Source organism: Pseudochaenichthys georgianus, unplaced genomic scaffold (assembly GCF_902827115.2).
Source record: "Pseudochaenichthys georgianus unplaced genomic scaffold, fPseGeo1.2 scaffold_821_arrow_ctg1, whole genome shotgun sequence".
NCBI classification, from domain to species: domain Eukaryota; kingdom Metazoa; phylum Chordata; class Actinopteri; order Perciformes; family Channichthyidae; genus Pseudochaenichthys; species Pseudochaenichthys georgianus.
In genome coordinates this window covers 34,958-52,280 of record NW_027263369.1, presented here as the reverse complement: position 1 = coordinate 52,280, position 17,323 = coordinate 34,958, and the positions used below count along the sequence as shown (strand labels likewise).

The window sequence follows — 17,323 nt, the reverse complement described above, 5'->3', positions numbered from 1 at the left end:
TCTGTGACCACAACTATACAAACACCATATTTTAGAGGTGCCTGATTATTTAACAACAGTGGTGCACGATAATTATCGGTCCGATAGTTTTTCACTCGGCTCCTCCCGTGTTGCCAGCACTGTGGTGTTAGTGGTTCAGGAAGAGGGGAGTTCTTCACAAAGCCAGCGCTCCCTTCTCATGCCTGGCTGTGACGTAAACGGTGAGCGGCCGTGAAGCCAGGACAGCAAACAAACATGTCGTCAGTAGCATGGGACCATTTCAAAGTTTCAGAGTTAGATAGTTCGCTTGCTATTTGCATTAACAGATGCAGAAGTTCCACGAGGAGGGAATAGGCAACGAGCTATAATACTTCCAACCTGATTTGTCCCCGGAAACATCGCCATGGCTACGATGGTGTGTTCAAAGCGTACGAAGACGCCTGCGCTGCTAAACTAGCGGCGAATCCAAAGCCAGCTGCAAAGGCACCGGGGCTTTCACCTATCCACGAGGCCTTTGAAAAAGGAAAGTTTGTTTGGGAAAATAAATATGGTCACTTTGAAGTCAGAACTGTTCTTAGCTTTGTTTGGTTCATAGTAGTAATGCTCATGTCCTTTGCTCACTACTAGTCTCTTACCACCAGGTGTGCAAAAACTACAGGTACATTTAATATATATATATTATTATCGGGTATCGGTCTTTAGAATCAGGAAGTTATCGGTATCGGTTTCAAAAAACCAATATCGTGCATCCCTATTTAACAATATTATCATGTGTGTATTCGGAACATGATGGCAATATTTTATTTAGGACCTACCTCTGTTATAGTCCAACTCATTGTTTTGTCATTAACATTTATTCTTTAGATAATCGTGTTCCTGCATTTCTCTGTTTGAATATCTTTGGACATTTAAAGGCATCTTTGGTGATTTTCACTATTTTCTGACGTTTTATTAACCAAACAATTAGTTGTGAAAATAATATTTAGTTGCAGCCCTAATGAGAGAATAAACAACAACATCTTTGTGTAGCTTTTCTACCAGTTTTAGTCTTCTTCAGTGAGCAGGGATTCAATAAGCAGCTGCCACCTGCAGTACACGCTGACTCGGGTCGCCGGCCGCCATGACACGTATTAAAGCGGCTGTTTGGGGCTCCCTCTCCTGTCGTGTGTTCTCGAGGTGTTAGTGCATGTCAATGGTCTGCAGAGGCTAAAATCCCTGTGTTGAGTGTTGCAGAGTAGGGCTGCACGATTTTGGGAACAAATGTAATTGCGAGTTTTCTGACAAATATTGCGATTCGATTTGCGATATTTGTTTTAAGCGACCCAACGGAAGTTTATTGTAAAATGCGGCTATAACTCCGGCTAGGAAGGTCGTATCAACGTGCTCCCGTCTCCAGCACCCCGCAGCCGAGCTACGAGCGAAAGAACTAAAGTTACATGAAACTTGCGTTGCTTTAAAGTCGAGCTTCAGTTTGAGATTCTCCCTGTGATAGAAACACGTGATGGAGCATCGCTAGCCTGACTCAGACGGTTCACCAAACCATCTGAAGCTCCATTGGAAGCCGTCTGGAAAGGGCAGGCACTTTCTGAAGCACTTGGCAGGTGATTGGATCAATCTGTCTATCACCTTCTATCATGGGCCACTTCTGATTGGTTAACAATGGCTGGTGCATGTGGAGCACAGCACTTCTGATTGGTGTGGATGACTGACTCACGAGAAAAGAAAAAAAAAATTGTAAAAAAAAATGGCAGGCTTTGTGATTTCATAATCGCATCATCTATTGCAGAGTGTTTCAGAGTCAGTGTTCAGAGCGCACGCACCCCCTCGACTGCAGACAGCGATGTCTCTGAGGAATCATTCCAGTACTGAGTGTTTGATTTGATCTGGAAAGACATTAATGGCACTGAAGAGTGTGGGGATGAAATGCCATGCTCTGTAACCCCCCCCCCCCCCCGAATAGTGGCCCCTAACTAAGCTACCCCCCCCCCACACACAGGGATTAACTGTCGACTCAGCATTATCTCAGTTGTGGCCACACAGATATCATGCAAAGCGAAAGAGAGCGATCACTTAGCATTGTCTGTTGATATAGTTCTTTGGTGATGGAGTACGTGCGCTTTTTATTTCCCAATTTATGTAGTTTTTTGTTCGTGTTTCTCATCTGGAAATGAGACTCAATCACCTGGGCAGAAATCTATGGTCTGCTTCAGCACCTGGAGGAGAACCAGCAGGAACCCTGGTTCTCTCTCTGTGTCCTGATGTGACCTTTCTCCTGTGCAGCAGATGAGCTCTTATCTGAACCTTTTTCCTCTCGAGGGCCGTTTCAATGTTTCCAACGTCCTCCGAGCGCCGTGCAGATCACTGACCTCTGCTTTCATGCTGTGCAAAGAACAAGCAACCTCTGAATCCAGATATCTCACCATGACTCACGCATGCACGCACGTGCACGGGGTGGCATGCATGCACGTGCACGGGGTGGCATGCATGCACGTGCACGGGGTGGCATGACCACAAAACAGAAATATATGGACACAAGATGTGTGCAAATGTATTTAGTTTCCTATCCATGTGGACATGATTTAAGGGGTGGGGGACCTCACCTCCTCTAGGGGGGTCCTCACCTCCTCCAGGGGGAACCTCACCTCCTCCAGGGGGGTCCTCACCTCTTCTATGGGGGACCTCACCTCCTCTAGGGGGGTTCCGGGGGCATGCTCCCCGGGAAGATGTGTTTTTAAATGTCGAAGTTGAAAGCATCAATCTGGTGCACTTTGAGAGCAACATGAGAGATCTATGGATCCATCTCTCAGCACCAGATGAAACTGAACTGGAAGCAGATTTTTCTTTATGGATATTTTACAAATCACTCTCCTTTCAAACTGGATTCTTGTTTATTAAGAACAACTTTTTTTTTTACTGTCATATAGTATTTTATACCCGTTTACTTTATTCTCTTATTTTTTTATAACCCTAATGATCATATACAGATGTGCCTCTACCTCACTGGTTGGAGGAAAAGCTTCTTATATTCGTTAGCATAGCTAGCTAACCAGATGCTAATAACAACACAGCTATGCTCAGTGTGACGGATGAGCAGATCGCCACCGGCTCTCAGCTGAAGACACGCAGGAACTGCAGCATGTGTACGGCTCCTTGTGGGTGCTGCACTTTGTGAAGTCCCGGAGTGGCGTTCTGGTGCTCTCCGTCAGACGAGACATGTACCACGCCTGGCACGTTAGGCTCGTGTTGTGTTCAAGGACCCTGACCTTGGCCAGGAAAAACAGGCACTCACTTGTTTAATTATTTTTCGGTCTAGATTTCTTTAATTTTTTTCTTTTTTGCGTGTGTTTATAAATTACCTCGAGGGCCACACCAAATGCTCTCCGGAGGTTCCCCACCCCTGCGTTGGATACAGGTGTTTGGATTTGCACACGGCTTAATTATTAACCAGACAGCTGATAAAGTAAAACTGAGGAATTGCACCTATTCTAGCAATTCATTTAAATATTCACAGAACGAGATCATTGAGATTGTTTTGCAAACTGTAGCATTATTCACAGAATCATTTTATTGAAGAAATACGCATTATCTTTCCCTTTTTTGAAACCTTTTCTCGTGAGGATATTTAGTTTCTGTGGAGGAACTTATCGCTGCAGCTGCTCTGGTTCGCGTCCTTCTGATTGGCTGGATTGAGGGCCTTGCCGGAGCACAGTACGGCCGAGCAGAGCCAGAAATAGCTCTAATTGGGTCCTGCTGAGGACGATTACTCCCGGCTTTGGGAGCGGTTTGGAGAGTAATTGATGTTTGGGTCGGACCAGAGGAACCTCCCTGAGCCTCTCTGCTCGTTTACTCGCCTCAGAGAGCAACAGCACTCACTATCTCTCTGCGTAAACATGTGATCCACAGATAGATTGCGCTCAGAGGAATACATGTTGACACACGCAGAAAGGTGTGTGTTTACTTCCGTGTTTCAGGCAGCGGAAGGCCGATACGCTTCCTCTCTGAAACTGGTGATTACTGCGAGGCGAGGCGAGGCCTGTCATTTAGAGTTTAGGGAGCCGGATTTAGACCTTCTGCAAAACGCTGAACCGCACCGCCTGGACTGGGTTCTTAGACTTCAGGATTCCTTTTAGGGCTTTCTCCTTTTAGCTTACTGATTTTACATTCAGGGAGTCAAACTATCTGATATATCTGTCAATCTAAACGTAACATTTGACAGTTATTCTTTTTTGTATTGATGCTTTAATGCTACATTATGAGCAACGTGTTGAAACCTACAGCACAGCTAACGGCTAACGTTAATGGAGGTCGTGTTTGTTTTAGGGCCGCACCATTTGGGGAATAATCTAATTGCGATTTTTCTGACAGATATTGCGATTGCGATTTGCGATATTTGTTTGTAAGCGACCCAACGGAAGTTTATTGTAAAATGCGGCCATATCTCCGGCTAGGAAGGTCGTATCAACGTGCTCCCGTCTCCAGCACCCCGCAGCCGAGCTACGAGTGAAAGAACTAAAGTTACATGAAACTTGCGTTGCTTTAAAGTCGAGCTTCAGTTTGAGACTCTCCCTGTGATAGAAACACGTGATGGAGCATCGCTAACCTGACTCAGAGGGTTCACCAAACCATCTGAAGCTCCGTTGGAAGCCGTCTGGAAAGGGCAGGCACTCTGAAGCACTTGGCAGGTGATTGGATCAATCTGTCGATCACCTTCTATCATGGGCCACTTCTGATTGGTTAACAATGGCTGGTGCATGTGGAGCACAGCACTTCTGATTGGTGTGGATGACTGACTCACGAGAAGTACAACAAAGAAAAAATGTAAAAAATAAATTGCAGGCTTTGCGATTTGATAACCGCATCATTTCAAACCGATGAATCGTTCAGCCCTAGTTTGTGATCAAAAGGTCAAATATATCGTGATTTTTTCAAAATTCCTTTAAACTTTTTTGCAAACTTCTGCACAAAACCACCTCTTCTAAAACCTCTTTGAGTTGGATATACTTCACGTCTTTCCCCCAGTAATGTATCTATTATCATTCAATTCAATTTGAATTTTTTTATATGAATACTTCTTGTTTAGATTTTTAAAATGATTTCATAATATATTTAGTTCTGAACTTGCTTTTTATTTCATCGTGATTCATTGTATCTGTGTTCATGTATACCCCACACACACACCTTGAACCTTAAGCTACTTGGCATCATTTGAACTCTTATCTTCGTTGTGGGGAGAAGCTTGAACACATCCGGATGCTTCCACGTAACACAGATATTAAAGAGGGACGTGTTCCACTTCCTGCCACAGAACGACATGCGAACAGAAAGGACGGTATGTGGAAGAATTAGGCATTCATTGTTTTTATTTGGTTTCTAAAATATGCAATTCTACACTTCCTGTATCGGTGCATCCCTACGTTACGGCTGCACGAGCTGAACCTGACTCAGTGAAGCGAGACATGTCACTTCCTGTACGAGACGATGTCACTTCCTGTACGTCCTCCCACTAAACTCAAATTAAATTAAGTTCAACACTGATCAGACCTTTACCCCCCCCCCCTTCCCCTGGTTGTGAGGCAACGTTGAGATGTGTAATGTGTGTGTGTGTGTGTGTGTGTGTGTGAGGGTAAATAAAGAGGTGTGTGTGGCAGTGTGTGTGTGTGTGTGTCAGCGCTCTGCTGCGGTCACTTCAGTGTTTAGGACTCGCTGAGCTGGAACAGGAAGCAGTATTCTCAGTCTGCCAGCGTGAGAAGGAGGAAGTGTGTGTCTGACACATTTCTGCTGGTGTGTGTGTGTGTGTGTGTGTGTGTGTGTGTGTGAGAGATCCGGCCTCGGAGGTTCTCACCACTCTCTGCGACGCTCTTCCTTCCTTTGTTGCTGTGTGATAATAACCGTCTGCTCTCTGAGCCTCGTGCACGCGCTCTCTGAGCCTCGTGCACGCGCTCACTTTTATTCACGGCTTCCACAGAACTCGCTGAATGTTCTGCGTCGTCGACGCATGAAGGCCGCTGAGTCATTTTGACAGATTTGAACTCGCAGGGCGTTTTCTGCTGCGCGTGTGTGTTGACCACGTCTTTGATCTTTATCATCAAACATGTTCTGTGTATTTAAAGTCAACACCGAAGGAGGAACAGCTGTGAGGACAATGTTCTGAATGAAATTGACCCGATAGTCCGTGTTAATGTTGTCGCAGTATTTAAACGTCTGTATTTCAGACGTGTGAAACTTGACCGAATAGGAAACATTCTGCACGTAATCCATCTCTAAATTAATCTCTAATTCAGATTATTTTGACTTCTTTTGCAGTTACAATTATTGTACAGAATTAATCTAATTTTAATATTCAAAAATATATACATTTAAGACAGGGGTGTCAAACTCAAGGCCCGGGGGCCAAATCCGGCCCGCGACTTCATTTAATGTGGCCCCACAAGAGCTTGCAAAGAATATAATATGTTTATTATACGGTTACATGCCGATTTACAGAAGCACGTTGCCCATAAACTACATATCCCACAATGCATCTCAAATTTGAATTTTTTTCTCAGAATTTGACTTTTTTTTCTTCAAAATATTCTTTTTTTTTTTAAATCATTTTGTGACATTCTCAGTGAAGAGACTTGCAATGATTTGCCCTAGACTTCTGCTTTCAGACGTAGTTAATTATGAAGTTATTACCCTATCCGATAATAATCCAATGCAGAGGCAATAATGTAATATAATACATTATTTTATATATATTAAATATTTATATATGTATTTTTATATATAGTCTTAAAGTTACAACCGGCCCTTTGAGTGCAACCATAATGCCAATGTGGCCCGCGAAGAAATTTAGTTTGACACCCCTGCTTTAAGAGATCGTGAGGATCTTTTTTTAATCTGTGCGGCACCATGACATTTCAATTAAAGATGTAAATACATTATATGCATACACGCCGTTTGTACTACACATATTGTGACCATATCTGGGTTTTGATCAAATGTACGTAACCAGATATTTTGCACGAATCTATAAATTTGAATGCCCTCAAAATACAAAAGGGAGTAAATGTGAAAGTGATGCCAGAAAACGATATTAATATAATATACAATGACTGGTAGCTAGGGCTGCTCGATTATGGCAACAATCATAATCTCGATTATTTGGGTCAATAATTGTAAATGCGATTATTAAATGACTTTCATCCATTTATTGTACTTTAAAACAAATACAAATAATAATTTGAACTTTTTAACTGTTGAATTATACGTTCAGGGTAATCACCTGAAAAACCAATGCAAAATAAATGATATATTTATATCTACATTTAAATAATTAATAAATACCAATAAACTAGGTCAACAAACATGTTGCCGTGTCACAACCTGAAAGCTCCCCAACATGGAGCCAACACTTTGGTTCCACATACTCCACTGCGTCAATAATCACGATTATTAAAAACGATTATCCATTTACTTTGAAAACATCAATTTATTGGAGAGAAGACATTTGACCAGTTTCTAACAGTTGATTTCCCTGAACTTCAAGTATCACTCGACTGAAGAAGAAAAAAAGTAATAATAATAATCGTTTTATTTCGATTAGGTTGTTTTCGTAATCGTTGCAAGCCGTAATCATAATCGCGATTAAAATACGATTAATGGAGCCGCCCTAGTGGTAACAGACGAGTTTCTAGCTCCAGCCCCTTCCTCTTTCACCGTGTGTGTGTGTGTGTGTGAGATCTCTTAGTTTTGCACGCTTTAAAGCTGCCATTTAGTTTCTGAAACCGCCGTGTTTCAAAAAATATACACGTTTTATTCCACAGGTCCTGACGGGGCGTGTGATGTGGCTCATCACACGTTGGGCGCTTTTATCCACAGCCACTCACAACTCAATGCTGAGGACAATCAGGGACACGACGACATGCAGTGGGGTTTGAACCCGAGACCCAACACCAACGCACTATCCACTGCGCCACACGCCTCCCCCGCATATATTTCACATCTGGGATATTTTTTCTTGGGGAAATTGGGTTTTGTGACTCAATTTAAAATAAAAATAAATAATATGTATTTTTATAAACATGCAAAGTTAAAGTAGATACTCCAATAAAATAATTAAAATAAACAACAGATGTTAAAGTAAGAATGTGCAATTAAAATAAATGTTATATAAAAATGAAGAGGTAACATGTCCAATAAAAGATAGAATAAAAGCATTTATATAAAACTAAATGATTGAATCAATAAAATAAGTAAAATACATCGGAGTAAGAAGACGAGACAAAAAATATGTTTTAATATTAAAGATTTTACAATTTCTCTGTTTTGCACCATCAGAGGGCAGCATTGTTGTGATATTTACCACACACACACACACACACACACACACACACACACACACACACACACACACACACACACACACACACACACACACACACACACACACACACACACACACACACACACACACACACACACACACAGTGTAGTTTTCCTGTGTTGTGAGCAGAGCTGCTGCACAATGTTCCTGCAGCTTCCTCTGCTACATTCCTCAGCTGATTGTGATCGGGGCCTGCAGGAGCGTTGTTCCAGACCCCCCCAACACCACCAGACCCCCCCCCCAACACCACCAGACCCCCCCCAACACCACCAGACCCCCCCCCAACACCACCAGACCCCCCCCCCCAACACCACCAGACCCCCCCCAATACCACCAGACCCCCCCCCAACACCACCAGACCCCCCCCAACACCACCATACCCCCCCCCAACACCACCAGACCCCCCCCCCAAACACCACCAGACCCCCCCCAAACACCACCAGACCCCCCCCCAAACACCACCAGACCCCCCCCAAACACCACCAGACCCCCCCCAAACACCACCAGACCCCCCAAACACCACCAGACCCCCAAACACCACCAGACCCCCCCCAAACACCACCAGACCCCCCCAAACACCACCTAGACCCCCCCCAAACACCACCAGACCCCCCCCAAACACCACCAGACCCCCAAACACCACCCGACCCCCAACAACCACCAGACCCCCCAAACCCACCAGACCCCCAAACACCACCAGACCCCACCAGACCCCCCCCAAACACCACCAGACCCCCCCCCAAACACCACCAGACCCCCCAAACACCACCTGACCCCCCCAAACACCACCAGACCCCCCCCCAAACACCACCAGATCCCCCCAAACACCACCAGACCCCCCCCAAACACCACCAGACCCCCCAACCACCACCAGACCCCCCAAACACACCAGACCCTCCAAACACCACCAGACCCCCCAAACACCACCAGACCCCCCCCCAAACACCACCAGACCCCCCCCCAAACACCACCAGACCCCCCCCCAAACACCACCAGACCCCCCCCCCAAACACCACCAGACCCCCCCCAAACACCACCAGACCCCCCCCAAACACCACCAGACCCCCCAAACACCACCAGACCCCCCAAACACCACCAGACCCCCCAAACACCACCAGACCCCCCAAACACCACCAGACCCCCCAAACACCACCAGACCCCCCAAACACCACCAGACCCCCCAAACACCACCAGACCCCCCAAACACCACCAGACCCCCCAACCACCACCAGACCCCCCAAACACCACCAGACCCCCCAAACACCACCAGACCCCCCAAACACCACCAGACCCCCCAAACACCACCTGACCCCCCAAAACACACCTGACCCCCCAAACACCACCTGTACCCCCCCCCAAACCCACCAGACCCCCCAAACACCACCAGACCCCCCCCAAACACCCACCAGACCCCCCCCAAACACCACCAGACCCCCCCCAAACACCACCTGACCCCCCCCCAACACACCAGACCCCACCAGACCCCCCCAAACACCACCAGACCCCCCCCAAACACCACCAGACCCCCCAAACACCACCTGACCCCCCCCCAAACACCACCAGACCCCCCCCCAAACACCACCAGTATCCCCCCCAAACACCACCAGACCCCCCAAACACCACCAGACCCCCCAAACACCACCAGACCCCCCAAACACCACCATACCCTCCAAAACACCACCAGCCCCCCCAAACACCCACAGACCCCCCCCCAAACACCACCAGACCCCCCCCAAACACCACCAGACCCCCCCCCAAACACCACCAGACCCCCCCCCAAACACCACCAGACCCCCCCCCAAACACCACCAGACCCCCCCCCAAACACCACCAGACCCCCCAAACACCACCAGACCCCCCAAACACCCACCGATACCCCCCAAACACCACCAGAACCCAAACACCACCAGACCCCCCAAACACCACCAGACCCCCCAAACACCACCATACCCCCCAAACCCACCATACCCCCCAAACACCACCATAACCCCCCAAACACCACCATACCCCCCAAACACCACCATACCCCCCAAACACCACCATACCCCCCAAACACCACCATACCCCCAACACCACCTTACCCCCCAAACACACCTTACCCCCCAAACACCCACCTTACCCCCCCAAACACCACCACCCCCCAAACACCACCATACCCCCCCCAAACACCACCATACCCCCCCAAACACCACACCATACCCCCCCCAAACACCACCTTACCCCCCCCCAAACACCACCTTACCCCCCCCCAAACACCACCATACCCCCCCCAACACCACCATACCCCCCCAAACACCACCTTACCCAAACACCACCATACCCCCCCCCAAACACCACCATACCCCCCCCAAACACACCATACCCCCCAAACACCACCACCCCCCCCCCAAACACCACCTACCCCCCCCAAACACCACCAACCCCCCAAACACCACCTTACCCCCCCCCAAACACCACCATACCCCCCAAACACCACCTGACCCCCCCCAAACACCACCTGACCCCCCCAAACACCACCAGACCCCCCAAACACCACCTGACCCCCCCCAAACACCACCAGACCCCCCCCCAAACACCACCAGACCCCCCCCCAAACACCACCAGACCCCCCCCCCCAAACACCACCAGACCCCCCCCCAAACACCACCAGACCCCCCCCCAAACCCCACTGCAGGCAGCATGTCGTTGTGTCCCTGATTGCCCTCAGTGTTGAGTATGTGAGTCGCTTTGGATAAAAGCGTCTAACAAGTAACATGTGATGTAATTGTGTTGCTAAGCAACATCGTTATGGGGAAATGTCTGCGTCCGAATGGTTGGAAGATCAGGAGGAAGGACAATCAGTACTGTATGTAGTCAATGTGAGGTAAAGTGTGTCGCCATGGTAACCGGTTAGAGCTCCAAGTGGAGATGAGGTCTTAGCACGTTTGGAAGGGGTCTTAAAGGGTCTTCCATGTGACTCCAGGGTCCCTGCAGAGTAGTGGGTTCTAAAGCCATGCTTTCTGCAGCTCTCAGTCTGAACCATTTACTCGCTTTATTTTCTTAAACTTGGTTCCAGGCAACGATCAGAATAATCAAAGATCAAAGCACTGCGGCTCTATAGAAACGCTTTGATAATAGCCGGCCCTTCGTGGAGGCTTTCCGGCTTTCTCCTGCTTATTATGGATCCGTCGATACATGCTAATAAAGTATTTATGAGGAGAATAATAAGTGCGTTTTATTCAGCAGGAACCGGACAGCTTTGGAGCGATTGATTGCTCTGCAGAGCGTTTGAGATTCAGCGTATCGAGCTCTGGGGTTCTGCCATCACATCGGGCGGAGCGTTTGGTTTCCTGTCCTCTTGCTGCCCTGTCTCGCCTGTAGGGGGCAGAGTCTTCTAAACTACACTTCTCCATGCATCATACAGAGGCCGGTGACGATACGTGTCGTCTCTTTCTGTCTTTCGCACTTCACTTAAAGACTCGAGAACACGCACCGACACATTCTGAGGTCTCAATATAATAATAATACATTTGATTTCAAAGACGCTTTACAGGGGTTTGATAAAACATGTTAAAACAGAATAAAGAATAGAAATAAGTAAATATTAAAACAAGGCAAGTTTATTTCTATAGCACCTTTCAACACGAGGCAATCCAAGGTGCTTTACAGAAAATGAAAGACATTCAGACAAAGGCGTTTAAAAACAGTGAAAGATAATAAAAGAAAAAATACATGAATAAAAAGTTACAGTGCATTTAAGATGTGAATAGTTCACACAGAAGTTCCACTTTACTGATGAACACAACGGCTCGGTTTCAATTAAAAGCAGCGACAAAAAGAAAAGTCTTCAGCTGGATTTGAAAGCAGTCAGAGTCGCAGCGGACCTGCAGGTTTCTGGGAGTCTGTTCCAGATACTTGGAGCATAGTACCTGAACTTCTCCAGGTTTAGTTCTGACTCCGGGGACAGGAAGCTGACCCGTCCCTGAAGACCTGAGAGACAGCATTCTGCACACATGAAAAGCCAGTCTGAAGAGGTGTGTTTTGAAGGGGGGGGGTGTCGGTGCAGTCTCTGATGTGTTGGGAATGTCAACCTAAAGGCGACATGTTTTCACTTTCGACAGCTTTTAAAAGAAAAGACTGACATCTTTACAGCTGTGTTCATAAGTCACTGCACGTTCGTTGTGAAGTCACTTAAATAAACACAAATCTAAATGTAGATGCTTCTTCCATCTGTCGTCTTTTGTAAATGCATCGACGGTAAACGCTGCACGTCTCTGCCTCAAAACTGCAGCTCGTCCCGTTTCAGTTCTGACATGCTTCTGCACATATTTGACCTCTCAGATTCATGTTGTCGTTCTTACACATTTACTTAATTCCTCCTGCGCTCTGTCACACACCAAACACAACTCGTATGCATTCCGTTCTCACATGAAGACGGCTCTGAACCCTTGTTGAGTTACGCCGGTGCATTAATGCTCCTAAGTATTTAAATATTAATGTAGCGTTTGTAAAGAAGTCTGTTTGAAAGAGACTTCTGCCGGAGGAGAGAGAGTCTGTCAAAAAGACATTTATATAGTTTTGCTGTTAAACTTCAGTTCATCAAGACTTTCCTCAATTGTGGCTACAGTATTCCTTTAAAGGAGCAGGAAGTGTGTGTGTGTGTGTGTGTGTCACTATCAGCACATGCAGGCGTGTCCTCCTTCTTCAGTCCTCTTCCTCCTCTCCCCTTCGCTGCTGATCAACCCTCAGCGGTGGGCATGTCCCGCCTCCTCTGCGCTGTGATTGGCTGTCGGCCCGGGCGTGTTATCTCCTGTGCAACATGTCGAGTCCCTCCCCGGATAGATAGAGCTGGCACACACACACACACACACACACACACACACACACACACTCACATTGCACCATGTTTGTTTTCAGTGACGTTTGCCAGTAGCAGCAGAGACAGGTAGAGCCTCTCAGGTGTGTGAGGCGTCGCTCAGGAGAGTGTGTTTTGATGGCATGGCGCGGGATGCAGGAGTAGTGAAGCGCAGTCTTGAGGATAATGGAGTTTCTGAAGAGCCTGGTACCGGGCAGCTTGTCGGGGGAAAGCCCAGGCGATCATGGGGGGGTTCTGCCCCGGGACTCGGGCCCCCGGCTGCTGCGTATGAAGCGCCTGAGCCTGCTCTCCATGGGGCAAACCATCGAGGAGAATAGGGCAAACCATCGAGGAGGATGGGGGGATCTGGGGTCCAGGAGCCCAACACGCCTCAAAGGTAGAGCTGCAGGGAAATGATCTGAGTGTGTGTGTGATACTAAACATGGACGCCTCGTTACAGCTGCTTATCATCGGCCTTTGAGTTCAGTGTTTGTTCAAAGGGACTCACCGATTCACGAGCTAACACCTGCTCCGATTCACAAGCTAACACCTGCACCGATTCACAAGCTAACACCTGCACCGATTCACACGCTAACACCTGCTCCGATTCACACGCTAACACCTGCTCCGATTCACACGCTAACACCTGCTCCGATTCACAAGCTAACACCTGCTCCGATTCACACGCTAACACCTGCACCGATTCACAAGCTAACACCTGCACCGATTCACACGCTAACACCTGCTCCGATTCACACGCTAACACCTGCTCCGATTCACACGCTAACACCTGCTCCGATTCACACGCTAACACCTGCACCGATTCACAAGCTAACACCTGCACCGATTCACAAGCTAACACCTGCACCGATTCACAAGCTAACACCTGCACCGATTCACAAGCTAACACCTGCTCCGATTCACACGCTAACACCTGCTCCGATTCACACGCTAACACCTGCACCGATTCACAAGCTAACACCTGCACCGAGTCACAAGCTAACACCTGCACCGAGTCACAAGCTAACACCTGCACCGAGTCACACGCTAACAGCTGCACCGAGTCACACGCTAACAGCTGCACCGAGTCACAAGCTAACACCTGCACCGAGTCACAAGCTAACACCTGCACCGATTCACACGCTAACACCTGCTCCGAGGCACAAGCTAACAGCTGCACCGATTCACACGCTAACAGCTGCACCGAGTCACAAGCTAACACCTGCACCGAGTCACAAGCTAGCACCTGCTCCGAGTCACAAGCTAACAGCTGCACCGAGTCACAAGCTAGCACCTGCACCGATTCACAAGCTAACACCTGCACCGAGTCACAAGCTAACACCTGCACCGAGTCACAAGCTAACACCTGCACCGAGTCACAAGCTAACACCTGCACCGAGTCACAAGCTAACACCTGCACCGAGTCACAAGCTAACACCTGCACCGAGTCACAAGCTAGCACCTGCACCGAGTCACACGCTAACACCTGCACCGATTCACAAGCTAGCACCTGCACCGAGTCACAAGCTAACACCTGCACCGATTCACACGCTAACACCTGCTCCGAGTCACAAGCTAACACCTGCACCGAGTCACAAGCTAACACCTGCACCGAGTCACAAGCTAACACCTGCACCGAGTCACAAGCTAACACCTGCACCGATTCACAAGCTAGCACCTGCACCGAGTCACACGCTAGCACCTGCACCGATTCACACGCTAACACCTGCTCCGAGTCACACGCTAACACCTGCACCGAGTCACAAGCTAACACCTGCACCGATTCACACGCTAACACCTGCTCCGAGTCACACGCTAACACCTGCACCGAGTCACAAGCTAACACCTGCACCGATTCACAAGCTAACACCTGCACCGAGTCACAAGCTAACACCTGCACCGAGTCACAAGCTAACACCTGCACCGATTCACACGCTAACACCTGCACCGATTCACACGCTAACACCTGCTCCGAGTCACACGCTAACACCTGCTCCGAGTCACAAGCTAGCACCTGCACCGATTCACACGCTAACACCTGCACCGATTCACACGCTAACACCTGCTCCGAGTCACAAGCTAACACCTGCTCCGAGTCACAAGCTAACACCTGCACCGATTCACAAGCTAACACCTGCTCCGAGTCACAAGCTAACACCTGCTCCGAGTCACAAGCTAACACCTGCTCCGAGTCACAAGCTAACAGCTGCTCCGAGTCACAAGCTAACACCTGCTCCGAGTCACAAGCTAACACCTGCTCCGAGTCACAAGCTAACACCTGCTCCGAGTCACAAGCTAACACCTGCACCGATTCACAAGCTAACACCTGCTCCGAGTCACAAGCTAACACCTGCACCGATTCACAAGCTAACACCTGCTCCGATTCACACGCTAACACCTGCACCGAGTCACAAGCTAACACCTGCTCCGAGTCACAAGCTAACACCTGCTCCGAGTCACAAGCTAACACCTGCTCCGAGTCACAAGCTAACACCTGCTCCGAGTCACAAGCTAACACCTGCTCCGAGTCACAAGCTAACACCTGCACCGAGTCACAAGCTAACAGCTGCACCGATTCACAAGCTAACACCTGCTCCGAGTCACAAGCTAACACCTGCTCCGAGTCACAAGCTAACACCTGCTCCGAGTCACAAGCTAACACCTGCACCGAGTCACAAGCTAACACCTGCACCGAGTCACAAGCTAACAGCTGCACCGAGTCACAAGCTAACACCTGCACCGATTCACAAGCTAACAGCTGCTCCGAGTCACAAGCTAACACCTGCACCGAGTCACAAGCTAACACCTGCACCGAGTCACAAGCTAACAGCTGCACCGATTCACAAGCTAACACCTGCACCGATTCACAAGCTAACAGCTGCACCGAGTCACAAGCTAACACCTGCACCGAGTCACAAGCTAACAGCTGCACCGATTCACAAGCTAACACCTGCACCGATTCACAAGCTAACAGCTGCACCGATTCACAAGCTAACACCTGCACCGATTCACAAGCTAGCACCTGCACCGAGTCACAAGCTAGCACCTGCACCGAGTCACAAGCTAACAGCTGCACCGATTCACAAGCTAACAGCTGCACCGATTCACAAGCTAACACCTGCACCGAGTCACAAGCTAACAGCTGCACCGAGTCACAAGCTAACACCTGCTCCGAGTCACAAGCTAGCACCTGCACCGAGTCACAAGCTAACACCTGCACCGATTCACAAGCTAACACCTGCACCGATTCATAAGCTAACATCCTTCAAAGACTCAAAGGTGTTATCATCAGATGCTCAGCAGCCTCAGTGTAGAAATGGCAATGAAACTCTCCTGACCTAAGCTCCTCCCACAGTGCAACATATATCATAAATACAAGATAGTACAAGAAGTCTTTATACATGAAAATAAGAATATGATATGTACAAGAACAGCATATGAAATAAAATATTGTTCCTTAAGACTAAATGAAATACGGTTTATTGCGGTGATAAATATTGATCTAAATCAGTAGATTGCAACATGACAAACAGAAGAATGTTTATGGAGGCACTTTAAAGAGTTCAGGTGTTTAACCTGTTGAGCCTGTTTTTCAGGCCTCAGGCTCCAAAAGGACATTCCCAGAACAAAGGACCATATCTTCTAAAAGGGTTAAATTAATAATCTTTTCTCTCAAAGTAACGATGAACCTGTGAGTTGGATGAAGAACAGTCAGATTCAATATAGATGTTTTTTATTTTAAAGTAAATTCAGATCGAACACAGTAAAAAACTGTAAATTATTGTGTCCGTCCAAAAATAAACCATTACTGATAGTGAAAACTACCCTTGAATGATGGGATGGTAGACTAAAAGCTTTAGGAATCCAAAGTACAACATATCATAAGTACCCTGTATCAGGATTGATGCAAAACAAGTGACCTTTGACCTTTTTAGAGAGATTTAGAAATAAAAACACTTCTGGGGTCGTTTGGGTGCATTTTCCATATCTCTGGAACCCATTGGTCGATTTTGGTGATTGACACCTCTTTTGAACCGTTAGAGCCAATAGAATCGAAGGGAAGTTCCTAAAATCCATCTAAACATTACCCATTGAGGAGTGAGAGTGATGCGCACGCAGCTTGCCCACACCGAAAGCTATGTTAC

General features: G+C 47.8%; 1 protein-coding gene across 1 annotated transcript; it reads left to right on the top strand.

Moving 5' to 3' along the window:
• The first annotated feature begins 3,049 nt into the window (after positions 1–3,049).
• On the top strand, positions 3,050–10,824 carry LOC139433646 (uncharacterized). The gene is made up of 2 exons (XM_071202743.1): positions 3,050–3,119; positions 9,713–10,824. The coding sequence occupies exons 1-2, from the start codon at positions 3,050–3,052 to the stop codon at positions 10,822–10,824; spliced, it is 1,182 nt and encodes a 393-aa protein (XP_071058844.1).
• Positions 10,825–17,323: the final 6,499 nt, after the last annotated feature.